Source organism: Phlebotomus argentipes, unplaced genomic scaffold, assembly GCF_947086385.1.
Source record: "Phlebotomus argentipes unplaced genomic scaffold, Phlebotomus argentipes genome assembly scaffold_18, whole genome shotgun sequence".
NCBI classification, from domain to species: Eukaryota; Metazoa; Arthropoda; class Insecta; order Diptera; family Psychodidae; genus Phlebotomus; species Phlebotomus argentipes.
The window spans coordinates 4676908-4695320 of record NW_026776177.1 but is presented as its reverse complement, the minus strand read 5'-3'; the positions used below and the strand labels follow the sequence as shown (position 1 = coordinate 4695320).

Genomic DNA, 18413 nt, shown 5'->3' with positions numbered 1-18413 from the left:
TTTGCAAAGTAATGCACAAATACTTGAGTAGCTTCTTGCACTTCGAGACACACACACACTGTGCTCAAAATTCGTTAGCATTCAATCTTATTAGTTGGAGAAATTCACGAGGAAAGTCATGAGACGCACAAAAGACTTTTGCTGTTTCAAGTGAAATCTACCATCCTGAGAGGGAATGTATAGCGAAACGATCATTTAAAGAGAATTTCCACTGAATCTCCATTCAATTGGATTATATTCACGAGAAGATGAAAGCGAAATTTAAGTATTTTCGTAATCATAATTCATATTTATGAAATATTCTTGAGTCTTGTATTTTATTATTACAAGTTTTGTTGTGATAGTCGTTTTCTGCATTGACATAATAAACTTATGGATACTATAAAATTGCAAATTAAAAGTTTGCCATGCTATATTTCAAATTAAATTCGTTAGAATTTACTCATGAGAGAAATTCCACCCTCGGCAACATCAATCAAGGCTTTGATTGAACTTTTCTTTCATATTTTATCAGCACAAGCAATCTAAAAATTCATTAAATCTACTCAAAGGTTTAGGATTGCAATAAATGGGGGTATTTTTATTTGATGCCAGTCGCTAAACTACCCACTTGGCAGCCCCTGCGGTCTAGCTTCTGGCCATTCAATGCACAACCACTTTTTCAGATCTGCTCTCACAGCTGATTTGTGGCACAGAAAATTAAATATTTATAGCTCCTGATATGCCGACATGAGCTAAAATTAGATAAATTGAGTCCCAATTGCACTTGTCAGTGTGTTTTCGCATCTACTTGCACATAAACTCAATAGCGTGAGTGATCATCAATGAGCCACGGAGTTGGAGATGTTTTCGAGTCGTGTCAAATGCATCGATAAGAAGGCATCATTGGAGGGAATTTGGTGGAACAGCCATGTAATTTCTGTTTACTTGAGCTGCTGGGCGAGAGAGAGAGTGAAAAGACAAAACAACACTCCATCTAGAGAAGAGCCACTTTTCCATGGGGTGAAAAGGCTGGCGACGTTTCGCTGACTCAGTGGAAAAATTTAATACACATCACCTAAGCAGAATGTCTTCTATGTGCGCTATTTGGATTGGGGCATTTGTGTGTCTGAAGCGGCAAATGCGATGACCAAGTGATAATTGCGTCCGTTTGATAAGCTCAGCTCGCACAGCAATGTGGTACTCACTTTCTGATCTCGTCGAAGATCTTGGCATGGATCACGTCGTCGCGATCGGCAAAGTGGATTGGCTTGTCGGTTGAGTCCAGCTGCACGAACTCAACCTTTGCGTTCTTCTTCTTCGGCAGAGGCAGGCTCTCTGGCGGATCGGGCTGGAGGATGAGGGACGGCGGGGACAGCGAGTACTCCTCGCCGCTGTTCTCGAAGATGTCACTAATGGCACATCCTTCTATACCTCCGACGCCACTCTCCAAATTGCCTACCGTCAACAAATTCCGACTCGGCTCAGACATTCCGGAGACGCGGCCCACCATCAAGGGATGCTGAAAAATTGAGATAAACAATTTTTTTGTCATTGTCAACACTTTCGTGGGGAGGCCAATAAAATAATAAGACTCAGAGAGATGAGAATTTCTTGATATACGCAATATTGATTGGGATATTTGTCTTTCTCCGCTTTGTCGGCTGACTTTCATCGCACCTTCCAGCGCTTTTGCTGAGTGAATTGGTGAAAGTTCAAGCAGGAGCACAGTGAAATTAGAAGGGACTTTCTTTGACATTTTAGATCCCTCAAAGACCAACATTTGAGCCAGAGGTGGGAAAAGTTCTCCCAAGGATGTTTAGTCGACAAAATTTCAACGTAATGCAAATCCATCTAATCCCAAATCACAGGGCAGAATAACGTCCTCTTTGGAAGTCTCCTTGCGCTGTCAATTTCCTCAGAAATGAAATACCTTGCAGCGTGTGTCATATTCTTGAAATCGGAATTATGTACGACGCAAAAGCTATCGTCGCAGATAAACTTTCCTCAAAACTTTTATCCGCTCTTCTAAAACTGCCTTTTTTTCTCCTTCTCCTGACAAAGCCTCAAAATACTCAATATAACGCCCTATGTTTAGTGGAAAATTATTCACCGAAACTGAGAGAAAAATAACATTAAGTTTGTGAATGGGAAAAATGTTATCTCTTCTGGAAATTTTCTTCACATCTCTGCCATTTCAGTGAGGAGATGTGCTCCCTTTTCTGTGCCATAAATTTCTTCATATTCTCTTTCCCTTTGCACACACACAATGTTGTAAAAATTCATCGAGAAACCTGAGGAAAACAGAGAGGAAAGTTTTTCCTTCTTGCGCCATTTCTTCGCCCCCACAAAGAGTCTCCAAGGAGAAATAAGTCATATTAGATTTCAATATCACCGAATCCACGCAAATATTGATTGTAAATGGCAAAAAGGGTTAAAATCAAGAGTCAAGTTCTTACTTGATCCAATCAATTCGTGAAAGAATTGCTAGTATTTCTGCCACAACCGTGTAATTTATCGAAATGTACGTTTGTAAGGTCAATTTAGTGGGGATTGCACACTTGCACGAAACTGTTGGATTGACTCAATGCGGCAAATATGCCAAATGTGACACGCTAAATTGATGTGCACTCCGAGTTAATTGTTGGCGCCTATTTTACTGCGATCTCTCACCTCCTCCCCCTCACGCCACCCCCTCGCCAAGCGTCCCGAATCTAAGCATGCTTGTGTACTTGAACCGCTGTCGCAGGATCAACAAGTGTTTCCAATGCAGAAATTGTCATATTGATTAATGCATCATTTAATTTTCAAATGTCAGGAATTTCTCTCGCCTTCAACGCTATATTTAGCAAATTTGATGCAGTGGGAGAAGGCAGTAATGCTAAACCGCAATGCTCGAAAGTATTTCCAACAATTTATTGCTTTACAAATGCGCGCGTAGGTTGAACGTCTAATTCAATGGAATATTATATGAACGAAGTAAGTTCTATTTCTTAATAAAGCAATCTCTTATTTCTATGCTGAGAATATATAAGACGGGTAAATTGAGGGCTATTATTTTTCATCGAAATTTCTTTAAGAAAATTGTTCCAAACGCTTTTTTTTTGATAAACATAAATTTTTCCTAAAATATTCTTAGACTGTAAATGAATTTGAAAATTGTCTTTTATTTTAATTTTTTCAATTGAAAACTGAGAGAAAGTTTAATAAGTCTAATGAAAATGAGATTTTTGGAACTTTTTTGGGTAAAATGTTCCCGAAGATTATTAAAAATCAACTTTGGACAGATATATTTTCAATTTATCTTATAACTTTTCCATAATTAAGTCAAAAATTTTGATAAATGGCAATAAAATCAACTGAAAAGTTCTGAAAATTATTATTAGAGAGCAATATTTGTACTTTAATGGACGATTCGAAGGTATTTTTATTGTTTGAAGGCAAATTTTGAAGCTTAAAAAATGCATAAATGTACGTAAATTTATAAATCGATTTGTAGGGCGATGTATGTATTCTTCCCAGTTTTTGATTTACATTTAAATTGCGAATATATCAATTTCTGCTCGCGACCTTTGCATTGAAAAATCATTCATGTCATAAAAATCAATGTAAACTTGTTTGTATCCACGTTTATGCATATCAACTGACATTTCTCATAACCATGCTGATGATCTTTAACCTTTTCGGCAGCTCAATATTTGCTCGCGCGGTTCTTTTGTGAAATTTTACAGCCTCGCATAATTCCAGTTATCAGCGCTTGTCTTGAATCGCAGATAAATGGTCAAATTAGACAAATGGTCGGAAGATTCATCTTCAGAGCAATAAATCTAGCGCTTCTTGATTTTCATTTTGGTGAAAAATACACTTTCCAGCGGTTGTTTACTCGAGTCTTTCCCATGCTGGGGTGGATTTTCTGCTCGATGCGCCACAAGGGTTGATCTGGGTTGGTCGCAATGGCGGAGGAATGCTGCAGGAGCGAGAGGACATCGTTTAAGGGTGTCAGGGCAAATTGTCAATGAATTTTTCCTCGAGTATGCAGCTGTTATGAGGTGTCGCTGCTCGTGAATGTCTTTACTCGGAAAATTGAGTATTTGTGGGGACTCCTTGGGAAATTCCTCAAGTAATGATAGAGAGGGAGCGCATACCATGAGGAAAATTCTCAATTACGCGCGCGTCTAAGTACTTTGCACGTTATGGGGGTTAATTTGTAATGAGTGGAAAGTCTTTAAGTTTTTACTCGTAAACCACGGAGAAATTTAAGGTAAACATTCTTTGGCAGTCATAAAAGAGGAGCGCAAATTACTTTGTGATATCTCGAGCGAACAATGTTCACCCTTTTGTGAGTTAATTTATGGAAAATATAGATAATGAAGAAAGTTCTCCGCTAAAAAGGGGGTGGAAAATTAGTTAAACTTAATTACATTTAATTAATACATTTATAGGGCACCAAAGTGAAAAAAAAGAACTACTTTGAGCACTGCATTCAATAGACTTCAACTTGTTATACAGAAATGCATATAAACTTCGTTCGATGAAAAGGTCCTCGAAGAAAGGAGAAGAAAGTTGAGAATTTTTCAAAAACTTTCCGCTCTCATAAATAAAAGTTGAAGAGGTGGAAATTGAGGAGGAAAAGGATGCTCTCGTGTTGCACAAAAATGACATTGTTGTGCACAATTGATGCATTAGAAGTCTCGTCATTCGTCTTCCTCGCAACGGAATCACTCACCCTCCACAAGGATGTATTAATCATCCTGCAGAGAGTTGATATTTCTGTGAGAATTCATGGTGTTCCAGTGAAATTCAATATCACAGGCAACAACTGATAAATCGATGTTCATTTTGATAGATTTTTTTTTCATTTCAAAGCAATAAATCGCTCACAGCAATTCAAAGGAGACATATTTTGTCCTTTTTGCAATCGCACACAATACATATATTGCGATAATTATAGAAAGTGTGGGTGAAAACAATAGGATTAGAATCCCCTTTTGTATAAATTGTTTGTGTGCGCAAAAGTAGATCCTAAAATAGTTTCATCCTAAATAGCACAGCACTTCTAAGTAGGTAATTTATTCACGTGTACATGTTTCTATAAAAAGCATATTACAATTACACATTCTTTCCTCGGAGACACATTTGTACCGGGAAACTATTTCAAATAATATGCCGGGGTATTTATAGTTTGCAGAATACGACCACATGGCGAGGAATATGCTCAACACTTTGTAATTCTATCGAGTCACCAGGAAACTTTCTACAACTTCGCCTGTACAAATCCTCTGAAATTCTCTTGTAATGGCCCGGAAGTTGGGGGAGAAAATAGAGGAAGTCCCACGCGTGGATGGCGCCTCTGAAGAAAATTCCATGCCAGGGCATTTGTGTATTGCAAGGGACGGAAATAGGAAAATCGCAAATGATCTTCCGGAAAAATATGAAGCCAAATGCGATATGGATATTTGGATGAATCCTCCGCCTCCCTCAGCTCAGCACAACCCTTTCCCCACCTGCGACATCGCAGTGGCGAAATCATATCTTGGGCCTCACGTTCAATTTCATGCGCTGTCCCCGAAGATACAAATAAACCGACAAGTATACTCATATTGAATATATTTAGGAACCCCAAATCACCCTCATAAACTTCCAGGTGAAAAGAGGAGTCACGGTGGCGTAGGCGGAATGTAAAAGATGATGTCAAGTGCAAAAAGAATAAAAGGAAATATGTTGAGGATATTTGAGTGGTGTATTTGATTGTAAAATGAAAGAAAATTCGACGTTTTATTTTTCATCATTTCCTTTACCCCATTGAGAATGAATCAAATATTCCCTTTTTCATTCCATTCTGTGGAAATTTCTCTTGCTTTTCCCCCAAAAAGCGCTCGCGCTTCTTGTGCACACAATTCAACGGAATATTTTCTAAGGAGAAGCTCATTGAGAGCGAGAGCGAGAGAGAAATGAGAGAAATTTGCGGGAAATGCTTGCTTTTCCACATTGACAAAAGGTTTCGCTTTTTGACACCAGAGTTCTGCACAAGAGAGTCTTGAAGCACGCGGTTTGAATTTAAGATAATGTGGAAAATGTGGAAACACAGATTTGAATTTCACGACTTTTACAATTATATAGTTTCTTCAATTTTTCCTATGTGAATAAAATAATGAACAACCTTTTCTTTAGGTAAAATTGAATAATTTTCATCCCTTATAAACATTAAGAGCAATTCTTTATAATGTGAGTTATTTTTTATATGTTTTCTATGTATTTCCTTACACAATAATTTTGTAAAATTTGCATTAAATAAGTCTCTTTGAAAGTAAAATAAAATCCCAAGTGTTTATAGAAAATTTTATCAGCCTCTCAATTTCCCCTGACATATCTAGTTTTCCATTCAGTCGCACAAAATATATTCGGTTATTCCAACACAATTTTCTTCAAAGTGAATTGAAAAATCAAATGTCATGCAGTAAAATTGGGAAGTACTTTTTGCTTTGAGCTTGTCTGCAATTGTATTTTACATCAAATATTCACCATTCGCCCATCCAGTCTCCGGAGTTCAATAATCCTTTTTGCAATAACACAGCGAAGCTCCGGCAGATTGCATATAATCTCTGGTTTTGTGCACGCAAAGGTATAATTGGGGGCGGAATGAATGGGCAAAGCTCAGTTTAATTAGGACTTGTGTTTTAATTTTTAAACCACCCGACAGGATTTCTCTCTAATTGGAGCCGCACTGGGATTTTTTTCCTTATCTCTTTAAGGGGTGTGTGTGTGTGGATTTTTTTTTGTTCTCTGGCAAATAGTCAACATTTCCGTTGTATTTTTCACCAAAAGAGCACACATTGTCGATTTCAGCCAGGTGGAAAATGTGGTAAAAACATTTTCTCTGCCTTTTTTTTCCCACCTCACAACTTCTCCCTTGTCTTCTTATGCCTTCTGCTTCGCATCTCACCCCGGCTTTGTTCCCCACATTCACCGTTTAATATCCAATCTTGTATTCATTCGCCTGCGGGAGAAGGGGCTCGTGAGTAGGCGTGAAGGAGCAAAGTTAAGCTTGTACCTGCCATATAATGTCAACCAGGACATTTTTTCCTTCACACCCCGAGCCTCGCCACTCTGCAGATGCTCTCTTTGCCTCCCAACGTGGCCGATGGGGATGTGCTGAGATGTTGCACGCTGTCGTCACTGACGGCGACAGGGATTCTGGAAGGGAAGTGTCTGGGCCTCATCTGATTGAATGGGAAACGTGGTTGCGGGAGTGTGTGGAAAATTGATGATATATACACGCTCAAAGATGTGTGTCATCAGCGAAAGATGAGATTCGTGGTGAGATTTGGGGGCGGGAATGCGATGGCAAAACGTGTTGTTTCTTCGATGGTTAATATGTGAGTGAAAAATATGCTAAAGCCTTTACGTGCTCAAATTGTTTGGCTTTTCACTCATGCGAAAAGTGCTAATGATGATCTGCACTGTCATCAATACTGCTCACAACCACTGTGACTCCTCTTTGCAGAGTTTCATTTTACACCCTCTGACATGGTGGCTGGAAAATTCAAATACACAGTATAAGATTCCACAAGAGTCCGTCTCTCTGGTGCCATATAAATATTCTGTGACGTTTTCATTATAGAGGGAGGCGGCATGGAGTCGCTCAGAGCGATTTCCTACCCAAATGGGATCACCATCAATTACCGACAGTGTTCAACTGACCAAGAATGGACAGCAATTGACGAGAGCTCCTCCCTCCAATAACAATTAACCGGGAGAAAAATTATCCCATCGTCCCAGTTCTTTGCAATTCGCCATGGGATCATTCACCTGCCCTTCTGATCATTTCCACGTGCCACGGAGAGTAATTCACTTTCCTCGTGCGACCCACTCTTTGTCTCGATACCCTTGGCAAACTGGTAATCGCGCATAAATCTCGAGTTCAATAGTTCTGAACCACTTTTTTGCGCCACTCAAAGAGGGTGAAACTTCTTCGGTGGCGCAACTCCAGAGGAAAAACAACATTATCCACAGAATATCGCCCGAGAAAATTGCTTTGAAAGAAAAGTTAAATTGCCGGAAATAGGCTTTCATAATATGAATTTATATCATTGTCGAGTGTGAGAGAAAAACACAATTCGTGCAACTTATACAATTAAGAGGAGCGAAATTCCACTAGCAAGACTTAAAAGGTTTAGAGTGACCTTTTAACACAAGGGGAAATTCAATCATTTTATTTTGATTTTCCCATACAAATTTCAATCATTCCTTGAAATATGCCAAAGAATATTCAAATATTTGATGGTTTTTTTTCAATTCATGGTTATTTTGCTGCAAAAGAGCAGAAGTTTAAACAAATTTTAATTAATTATTTTATTATAATTTTATTTATTTAAATATTCTACCGAAAATATTCTTTTTTTGATTTTTTCAAATCGCAATTGAAAATAATCACTTTTTTGTTCTTTTTCTTCAAATTCTGATTTTTTTATTCAGTAGTTCATGAAAGAAATTCGGTAAAAAATCCCCAATCCATTGCGGAAGTGTCTGTGAAGTATTTTTCTCTTTATCAGTGGAACACGAGAAACATAAATAAAGAAGGAAAATCAATGACTCAAACATTGGTAATTTATAGATACACACACTGAGCAGGGTGTGATAGAAAAGGAAAACATTAAAAGGAGGGATGAAAAGTGTGGATGAAGTTTCGGCTGGAGGGGCGAAAAGGATTGTTTTCCCATGAGTCCAATACGTGGAGGAGCTCGTGACTATTCCAGATTACCTATCGCACTCCTTTGCCGCTTCCATCCCTTATTTCCATTTATGAGGTGGCAAATGGGACGAGGGTATAAGGTCAACTTTGTGAGCACATCCCCCAGATATACATGAAATAGAATGCGGCGATAAAGAGGAGTCTCTGAGGAAGATGACTTGCGGTCAGGATTGTGGGTTGGACAACTTCTCAGGCATACATTGTGAATTTTCATTGGAAATATTACAGGAAAAACCCCGTGAATGTTTACTCTGTGTAAATCAAATTAAATTTTCCAGTTAGTCATGTTTATCCACAGTTGAGGAATCCCCAGAAGAGATCATTGCTGGGATGTTGTGTTATTGATACTCAAATGGACTGTGAACTCTACAAAACCATCTGTAAAATAAGTGGCATTTTGATCCAAATGCTGGCAATCAATTCCATTCAACAGTCTCTTAATTGAATCTCACTTTGTGTTTGGCTGTGCCGGCCAAGTGGCTGATCTTGACCGTGGCGTCAGCAACACGTGACTCTATGACGCCCAAGCGAGCCCCTCGCATTCCTGCATCTTCAAGAGATGTCACACTCCTGACATCCCATGCTTGTTCACACCGGCACATGGTTATCTATTATTTGGCACAACGTCAGTACACTTTGTGACGAACCGACATGGCTTTGCCTGTGTTTCAGACGCTCTGCGGCTTCAGTGTTCAGCACGGGACCGCCACGTAATTAGTCACTTGGCAAAGCTTGACGGGCAAACAATCCATTTGAGATAGTTTCCCATGTGAGCGCCGGAGAACAAGTCCGTGTATAGTTTGAAAAGAACAATCCACACAGTTCCCTGTTCAGTTCAATTAACCGAGGATACGCAACTGAGGAGGAGCTGCAATTCAGCCAATTCCTCTGACATCATTCGCTCAGCGAGTGTGTTGCATAATAGTGACAAACAGTGGAAGGAGAGCATTTAGCGTGACAAGTTTAATATCCAATTGAAGAAAAATACATTCATCTTCTCTCCGGCAAAGTGATCGCTATAAAATTTCAATACAAAGTGCGGACAGTAAATTCAAAATTATACAATAGGCTCTGATAAGACATCGCGCCACCCACAACACTTCGAGATTACGTGTATCTCGTGTTGCCAGACGCTTTTTTGCACCGTGTCTCAACGAGGAAATCGACATCTAATCCCCATCAGATTAAAATTCAAAAGCCAATTGTAATCCACCTGCGATGGAGGTTTGCCTATGATTTAGATAAATGCACTGACTGCGTGAGTCTCTGATGACCACTTGACCGGAATACTTGTGCTCTGGAGTGCGAGAAAAGTGGACGCAAAATGGATCAGTGGCTGAAAGTATCCTTGATGCTCTGCACCTTCGGATTCTTCCGAGAATACCGTCCGTCAGAGCCGTTTGTCTTTGAATTCATGTCCGGACCATGGCGAAACATCTCAGCAGAAGTCATCAATCGCGAAATCTACCCGATGGGAACATACTTTTACTTGGGACTTTTGGTGGTTGTCTTCCTTATTACAGATATGCTGAGGTAAGAGTGCCATAAAAGTGTCTCTTCCCTGAGTCAAGATCAAAGAAGAGAACACTTATAGATTCACATCAAACAATCATATACTTGATAAGCGACTTCTTGAAACTTACAATCAAGGCTTCACAGATAAGAGAACTTAATGCGATCATTTCTTTCTCACGTGTGTGTAATTAACTTAATTAATGAATTATTTAATAATTATTATCCGTCTTGCTAATTCTCAATTTGAAGTTATCGACACTTATCGATACAAATTGTGAGCAAATTTCCGTTTTTCAACACAAATTTAGGAAAAAATATTGAAAATCGACAGCCAAGGGACTAATTTAGCTGTCGATTTTCCCAATTATTCCCCTAAAATTGTGTTAACAAGGGAAAAATGAATGTAAGGCGTGTCGATAAGTGTCGGTAAGTATCGATAACTTGAATGCAGAAATGGATTTTAACAAACATATTAGTGAAAAGTGTTTGCACAACATGAACAACTTCACAATTTCGTAAGATGTTCTGTAAAATTTGTTTACACAACACACTAATTGTGTGTATAAAATATGTGATCATGTTTTCAAACTCACCCTTCATCGGCGAAAAACATTTCTGAATCACTTCAGGAATGTGACCTGGAAGAGAGAGAGAGAGAAAGGAATTCGATTAAGTAATGATGTGACAATCAATTCTAGGTATAAACCAATCATTGTTCTGTCAGCAATTTCTGGCATTTGCCTCTGGGCCATTCTTCTCTGGACCATAACACTTCGGTGGCTTTATGTGAGTGTTAACAAACCACAAAAATAATCCCTCAAAGAGACGTAACAAATGCTTCATTGTTTGAAATTGGAAGGTGACACAATTCTTCTATGGCTTTTTTATGGCCGCCGAAGTGGCCTATTACACCTACATCTATGCCAAAGTCGAGCGGCGCCGGTATCAACAGGTTACCGGACACACTCGCTCAGCAATTCTTACAGGAAGATTTCTCGCAGGTACAACTGCTCAGCTTCTCGTCTCGTTCGAGTTGATGGATTTCCGCGACTTGAACTACATCTCCTTCGGCAGTGAGTATATATATTGCATGGGCATGAATTCGTAATCACGGAAAACGAATTATCGTAAAAGAATGTGCCACAGCAAGTTTTATTAAAGCTATCAATATGATATATTTCCCCTCACACCATCTCTCTATCACTCCTCCGTGGAAGAGCAAATGGTACGTGCTTTAAGGAGGAAAGGAGTAAATCACATATGTACATAATCGCCTATTGAAAATCTCCTCAACTGAACTCTCGACTCTTAGAGCGAATGAATAACATCTTCTATAAGAAGCTTTTGGCAAATATTTTCTAACGCCATGAAATGCCTAAGCTCAGAAAATACGTGCAAACTTTTGAATTCCTCTCTAAAGCCTTATGGAACGTATTACAAGTGGAATTTAGTCATGGATTTCCATAGAAGTGCTATGGAATAATAACAATATGTTCATGTGTGTAAATATCAAGCAAATCCATTTAATTCTTGGAATTATTCGCTTTCGCATGCGGAAAGATGGAAAAACTATACTGAAATATGTGATTTTTAACTTTCTTTCTCAAGTTTCTTTCTCCAGAATCACCATTTTAATGGTCAATTTTGATATTTCTTGACGCTAAAGTCACTTGTGGCGAAGCTCATTCTAAATTATGGGCTCTCACTTCAACTTGCACAAGTCGTAAAACATTCTTTTGCTCATGAATTTTTGAAGTTAACGTTTGTAGTGTATTTATAGACAATTATGTTTTGAATGAGTATCTCTTTTATATTCTTCAGCGAGTAAATAATATCAAAAGAGATTAACATAAAAATTTAACAGGGTGTAAAACATTTTCCAAGACCGTGAAAGTTTATCTCTCTCTGCAACATTTTACTGTCTTCTTCAGAAATTAATTCTCTGGCAAAATTAATTGGACATAATTGATTACTTCGTGGACTTTTATCAGGGTGAATAATATATCAAAGGGGTGTTGGTGTGTTGGGGCGTGTTCTTTACGTGTTTAGAGTGTGCCGATATCGGTTAATGAAGATTTATTCTCCTTGCAGGTCAAATAGTGTCTCTCTTCATATCAATTGTCCTTCCCAGTGTCGGCGTTAGTATGTACTTCTACGCCAGAAAGGCACCCATTGAAGGTGTCCAAGTGGACTCGAGTGCTGAGCAGAAGCACGATGACACTCCAGAAAGTCTCGCCTACACAAATCACGCAGCTGATCTCAGTCCAGAGGATGACAAACAATCAAAGAGCGTCGTGAGGAGACGCTTTGAAGAAGATGTCGATGTGATGAAATCAAGTAAAAACGAATTTGAATCCCCTTAAAGTTCTCCCCGGCGCTAAATTGGATGTGCTTTGCAGAGGCAGAGTCCGAAAGTGCTGGGAATGGGTCGAGTGGCAGAGCAGCTGAAGACGTCTGCACTGCTGATTCATCACCCATTAAGGATGTTGAGGAGAAAATTCATTTCTCATGCCAACGAGCGACTGCTCTTCTTTGGCAGCATTTCATCGCCGGCTATAGCAATCGAACAGTCTTCCAGTGGAGCCTCTGGTGGGCTCTTGCCATGTGCGGCTTCCTTCAGGTGATTCACAAAATGTTCTCTCAAGGGAAAGTGTGCCATATGTATACTATAGACTGTGTGTATTGTTTGATATGCGGAAGGTTCAGGACTTGAAATACACAGTCAAATTCCCCAATGGCATCGCAATGTTGTCTGGTAAGAAAGCTCTGCGAACATCGCAGGGCTGGTGAATGAATTCTGACACAACGAAATGTTGCCTTCTTGATTAAATTTGATAAGGTTCAGTTGCTTCATAAAGCATATTTAATTATTTACAATGCAAGTCTGTGTCAGAACATAAAACACCTTAAATGTTATGGCAAGATTATAATCCGGAATATCTTCCACCGTTTTGTGCACCTCTCGTTAGAATGTGCGGTTGGCAATTAAAATTCTCCGCATGAATTCATCATTACGCGTCTGATTTCACCGCAAAACTTAATGTGTTTGACAAGGTTGTTGAGGTCAGAGTGGCATATTTACCTTCTTATTTCCCTGCAATTTAATGACTTACTATTGTATTATGGCTATTCACCCCATATTGTGTGACATTTATTGCTCTGTGGCTTTCTCTGGACGCCACAGAACGCACATAAAATTGCTGTTAAAGACCAACGAGCCAATTCTCCGACCTACCCTCGTGGGGGATATCACGGGAGCCCCACAAGGCCCGGCGGTGTGGGTCGTGCGTCCCCTTCTGTGCGTGTATTTCGTGGTTAATTGACTTCATTTGCGATTCCCATCGTTTTTCCAGGTTCAAACGTACATTCAGCCCCTGTGGCAGCAGATCGATGACGGGCGAGAGACTTTTTGGAACGGCGCCGTCGAGGCCGCGCTGACCCTCCTCGGGGCGATCAGTGCCCTTTTGGCGGGCTCCCTGAATGCCCGCCTCATTGAGAAGTGGGATCTGTGGATTCTCACAATTTGCTCCGCCGTGGAAGGAGCTCTGATCCTGGGCGCCGCCTTCACGCAACACGTCATTGTGGCTTATGTGCTGTACGTTCTCTTCGGCACTCTATATCACTTCATGATCACTATTGCAAGGTAAGCAATTTCCCGAATCATTCAATTTATTTCTCCCGCAAGTGCCTTGAATTATTGCCTTTCAATACTCTTTATTTTTTACGATTCCCCTGAAATGTGCTGCATTGAAAGTCAGAGAATTAAATTCACGTCTGGAAGAAGTTTTACCCGAATTGCCAATCCATTTGCAAGTCAATGAAAAATTTGACTTTATACCAGCTGAACTGGAAAATTATAATATTTCACAATTGTCACAGTGAAGTCAGTACTTTTATTTGATTTTTCCTTATTCATCTCCTCTTTCTTCGTGCCTGTGAAGGACTTTTCAAACATATAGCAAAGAGAACAAAGACGAACCAGATTCTCTAATATTTACTCTCCCAAATCAGATATAGTTTTCGACGATCCGAAAATCTTCCATGAAAGCTTTTCTATCTATTTAAGATTATAATAATAATCATAAAGCTTCGACAAATATTTACCTTTATCTATAAGCGCTCAATTACAATGAATGTTATTCTCGTTATTGAAGCGCTTCAGGGAAATTAAGGCAACGTTATTAATATGAAAAAGAAGTGAATTCCATGGTCAATTTGGATGTTTCTTTTTACGGCATTAATGGAATGAAGGGAAAAACGGGCAATCCTGGAAGATATATATAGCGAAGTAAATTTTACGACATTTGTATGCTTTAGGAAAATTGAGGGATAACAATAAACTATGGAGTACATGAGATTTTTCCCTATTTCTTCAGCAATATTATGGAAAACAATTCTCGAGATATATAGTAAAATATTCAATTATGACGTAAAAAACAGCAATGAAGAAATTAGATACAAAAATATGGCTTTGCTCATTCATTCATGTTAACGTTTTTATACTTTGTGAAAAATTCATATTGTTTGTAAAGCCCCCAGAAAAAAAATATGGAACAATACAAAAATGTATAAGAAGAAGAGGAAACATATAAGTAAAAAGGCATAGAAATATTGTTGTTTATTGTGGAAATACACAGTAGAGACTGTGATAAAATGTTTCGGTGGCTGCAATTTTTCTTCTTCCTCCCACTGAGACAATGTTTTCTCTGGTCCATTTGATACAAAAACCAAGAAATTTATATTAGTATTCATGGAAGTTTTCTTCACTGAATTCTCCATTAATTTTCTAAATTGACCTCAAGAAACGGCAATTAAGAAAGATTAGATATCGTGTTTATTGTTGAACTGTTGTAAATTTATTGGAAACTATATTCTCTTTTTGCCTTTAAATTAGGTCAAGACATTATATAGGTTTATTTTGTGTCTAAAGTTACTCTTTGATTTGGATATTGTTGGAAGGCTCATAAGAATTGTTGTAGATACAAAATTACCTTATTGCTAAATCTAGTGTTGGAGGAATTTTCTGAAAAACCCGCACGTGTTGGCGTTCAATAAATGTGTATATTGTTCGGCATCTGAACGTCTTGTAGATTCTTGGATGGGTCAATGAGACACAAAATTCTCCCTTTCTTCTCGCATTATGTGTGTCACGAGCACGCAGCGAACGTGGAGAATGTTAAGGGGGGAATGCTGAATGTGCCGGAAAAAATCTTGCTGAATCGAGAAAAGGCCCTTTTCTTGGGCTAGAGCTTCACTCTGCTTCTCCATTCTTTGGCATGCTATTTGTAGCACGAGCAGTAAAGCCATAAAGAGCATCGCGCATCGCTTTAAATTTCCAACCATTCTCCGACGCCTCTCAGTTATGTGTGGTGAATTTATTTGTTTTGCACTTTTGAACACTCCAACCGTAAGTTGACGCTCGCGAGAACATATCGCGAGCATTGAGTGGGTAAAGAACACTGTATAAATATAGATATGTGTGGGGCGCGCGCGGGAAAAAGTTCTCATCAAACATGCTTGCAAAGTCTTCCTAATTTTCACGATGTGCTCATTTATTTACTCCATTTATTACATTGTGGCGCTGATAGAGGAATATCATCTTGAGATTTGAGAAGATAGATAATAAGCGCAAATGAAAGAAGCAGCAAAATAAACTCATCTCTCAAGGCGCACTTGCGCCGCGAAATCTCCCATCACGACTCACTTATCATCTTTATGTGAATTTTATTTCCTTAACACACGGGAAGTCTCATTCATGGGAATCTAATTGCAATCGATTTCCGCGGGAAGTTACATCGCGAGCACCCTCTCAAGTCAACCTTTTGGAAAATTCCTCTGAATTAATTACTCCTTCAACTCGATTTTTCATCCATTTCCATAATTAGCAAAGTTATCTTCAATTTCTTCACTTTCCCGTGCTGCGAGTGAAGTTATTTATGCCCATTTCAATTCTCTCTCTCTCTCTCTCTTTACAGTGCCACCGTGGCAAAGTATCTGGTTGAGGACAGTTTTGCCCTAATATTTGGCATTAACACCATGTTTGCTCTCCTCTTCCAAACAATTATGACTATCATTGTTATTTCCGACGTGGGATTTGCTCTGGATCCTCGAGGACAATTTCAAGTCTTTGGATGGTATTTTGTCTGCTTAGCAGCTATTTTTGGAGTAACAGGACTGGTGAAGATTATAAATAGGAAATGCTGTGGTAAAACATTTCAACTAACAGCTGAATGAATTTTAGAGTGTAATTCCATTTTTCGGAATAAAATGTGCCACAATGCTCAAAACCACATGTAAGGCTCATTGAATTCGTCTAGTCATTCATATCGAGTGGCTGTGCAAAAAGGTGAGGATGGACGAGTGAGTCATTAAGCTTTTCCCGTCCTTTTGCCATCTTTTGATGTATTATCGTGATTTCATGCGTGGTATTTAAACTCTCATCTCTAATGGATTCATTTCTTTTGAAGTCTTCATCACTTACACAAAATACTTTGGGGTGAAATGAGCCGTTAATAAATTATTTAGGTATACAGAATTCACAGTATATGCTTGTATTCTCATTTCATAGCGCTACTGTTTCAGATTTACCCAGACTCTCTTCAACCTTCCTCGCAAGCTCCCAAGCGAGCTCCATTAAAAGACGACGCGCTGGATGGAAATCGGCATTATCAAATATGCACACACTTGCGGCAAGACCGCACAAGTAAACTGTAAAGTAGTGTAAACATGGAGATTTATTCTGATCCCCTTCACTAAGCAGTATTATCATAATGAAGCAATTGATTTGTTGCCTTCAAATTTTAGGGAATACATCAATATATTTTATTCTTGATCTTATTGAATTCATAATGACAAGAAAATTCCAAGGAGAAAGTCACAAGAAGATGTTTGAGGAATGTTAACGGTCTCAATCAAACATTTGATCACTGATTTTGGCTTTCAATTAATCAAAACTTGAATAGAAATAATCAAAAATGATTTTTTTTGCAATAAGTATAGCAAAATAATTAAAAATTGAATCTTTTTAATAAGATTTTAAAATGAATTTTTAACATTTTCCTAATATTTAATTACATTTTAAATTGAAATAGTAAAAACGGTCACACAATATGCCACAAATTGGATTCGAACACTTAAAATTAGGAGGAAATAAAATCTGAACTCCAACATGCTTTTAAAGATTATATTGCTGCCTTATGTCGGCAATATGTAGAGAATATAATCAAATATTTCGATGTTTTTTAGCTTAATCGAAAAAGTTATTGAATAATAATCATAAAGTCGCGAATGACTTTTCCACACGCAAAAGGATTCAGCGCTCACCATTTTTGTTAAGCATTATACATAGCAATAGAAAGCCTAACATGTATAGGTAATATTAAAAATAGTTCATTGGTTTTATTTTAGATAGATCTTTGATGAAAAACGAGGACTTTTCCTCTCAAATAACTTCACAAAATTCCTTTATAATAGGAATGCCTAAAGTTTTGATACTCCTCGTTTCATACATAGAAAACTGTGTGTAGAGATTTTCCATTGTTGTAAGTTCCTTTGAGATAACATAACATAACTCTTGCGCACTCCTAATATTGACATTACACCCAGACTATATTAATCCGAAGGGAAAATCCGATGTTATACAATCCCAAATCGTATCTCAAAATGATAATTACTAAGCTTCCTATCGCGCAGCATCTTTTAATTTCGTGGCCACTACAAATATTTAAATTTATTAGGAGAATTAACTATAAGCTCTGGCGATGTTTCTCTGAAAATAATTGAAAATGTGACGTCGCGAGCTGTGCGAATTTCCATTTGGGTATTAAATTCAAATCTTAATTAATGTGCACAAAATCCCATGACAATTTCATGATAAGATTAGAGACGGGAAAATTCCCCTTTTAAGCCATGCTCATTTAAGTTAATTGATCAAAATGCATTACGAGAAAATTGATATCCTTTTTTCTCCTGTTTCAGCTGTTCCAACACTGAATTCTCTATGCAATTTACCATTCTATGCACAACATGTGTCTGTTAATATATTAATGCAATATAAATGATTGAATTTTGAGTTGCTGCGCCATCGCAGGGAATATCCCAAGATACTATATATCATTGACATCTGGGTCTCAAGTTACCGTCTGATGGAAAATGCAGAGTGCATGAA

The 18413-nt window shown here is 38.4% G+C and overlaps 2 protein-coding genes across 2 annotated transcripts; one reads left to right on the top strand and one right to left on the bottom strand.

Moving 5' to 3' along the window:
• Positions 1-1098: 1098 nt before the first annotated feature.
• On the bottom strand, positions 1099-10885 carry LOC132259993 (uncharacterized). Its single transcript, XM_059757874.1, has 2 exons — positions 10840-10885; positions 1099-1501 (listed from the first exon to the last, which is right to left on the bottom strand). The coding sequence occupies exon 2, from the start codon at positions 1490-1492 to the stop codon at positions 1184-1186; it is 309 nt and encodes a 102-aa protein (XP_059613857.1). The 5' UTR covers positions 1493-1501; positions 10840-10885; the 3' UTR covers positions 1099-1183.
• LOC132259994 (thiamine transporter 2-like) lies at positions 10009-16533 on the top strand. The gene is made up of 7 exons (XM_059757875.1): positions 10009-10264; positions 10945-11032; positions 11106-11319; positions 12338-12583; positions 12646-12866; positions 13600-13889; positions 16222-16533. The coding sequence occupies exons 1-7, from the start codon at positions 10056-10058 to the stop codon at positions 16478-16480; spliced, it is 1527 nt and encodes a 508-aa protein (XP_059613858.1). The 5' UTR covers positions 10009-10055; the 3' UTR covers positions 16481-16533.
• The last annotated feature ends 1880 nt before the right edge of the window (positions 16534-18413 follow it).

What these genes read in the sequence shown, in the direction of transcription:
- LOC132259994 (XM_059757875.1), top strand. Translation starts at nt 10,056, where the DNA reads ATGGATCAGTGGCTGAAAGTATCCTTGATGCTCTGCACCTTCGGATTC. An exon ending in CTTATTACAGATATGCTGAG is followed by an intron (nt 10,265 to 10,944) that starts GTAAGAGTGCCA and finishes AATCAATTCTAG; the next exon opens with GTATAAACCAATCATTGTTC. An exon ending in GAACTACATCTCCTTCGGCA is followed by an intron (nt 11,320 to 12,337) that starts GTGAGTATATAT and finishes TTCTCCTTGCAG; the next exon opens with GTCAAATAGTGTCTCTCTTC.
- LOC132259993 (XM_059757874.1), bottom strand. Translation starts at nt 1,492, where the DNA reads ATGGTGGGCCGCGTCTCCGGAATGTCTGAGCCGAGTCGGAATTTGTTG.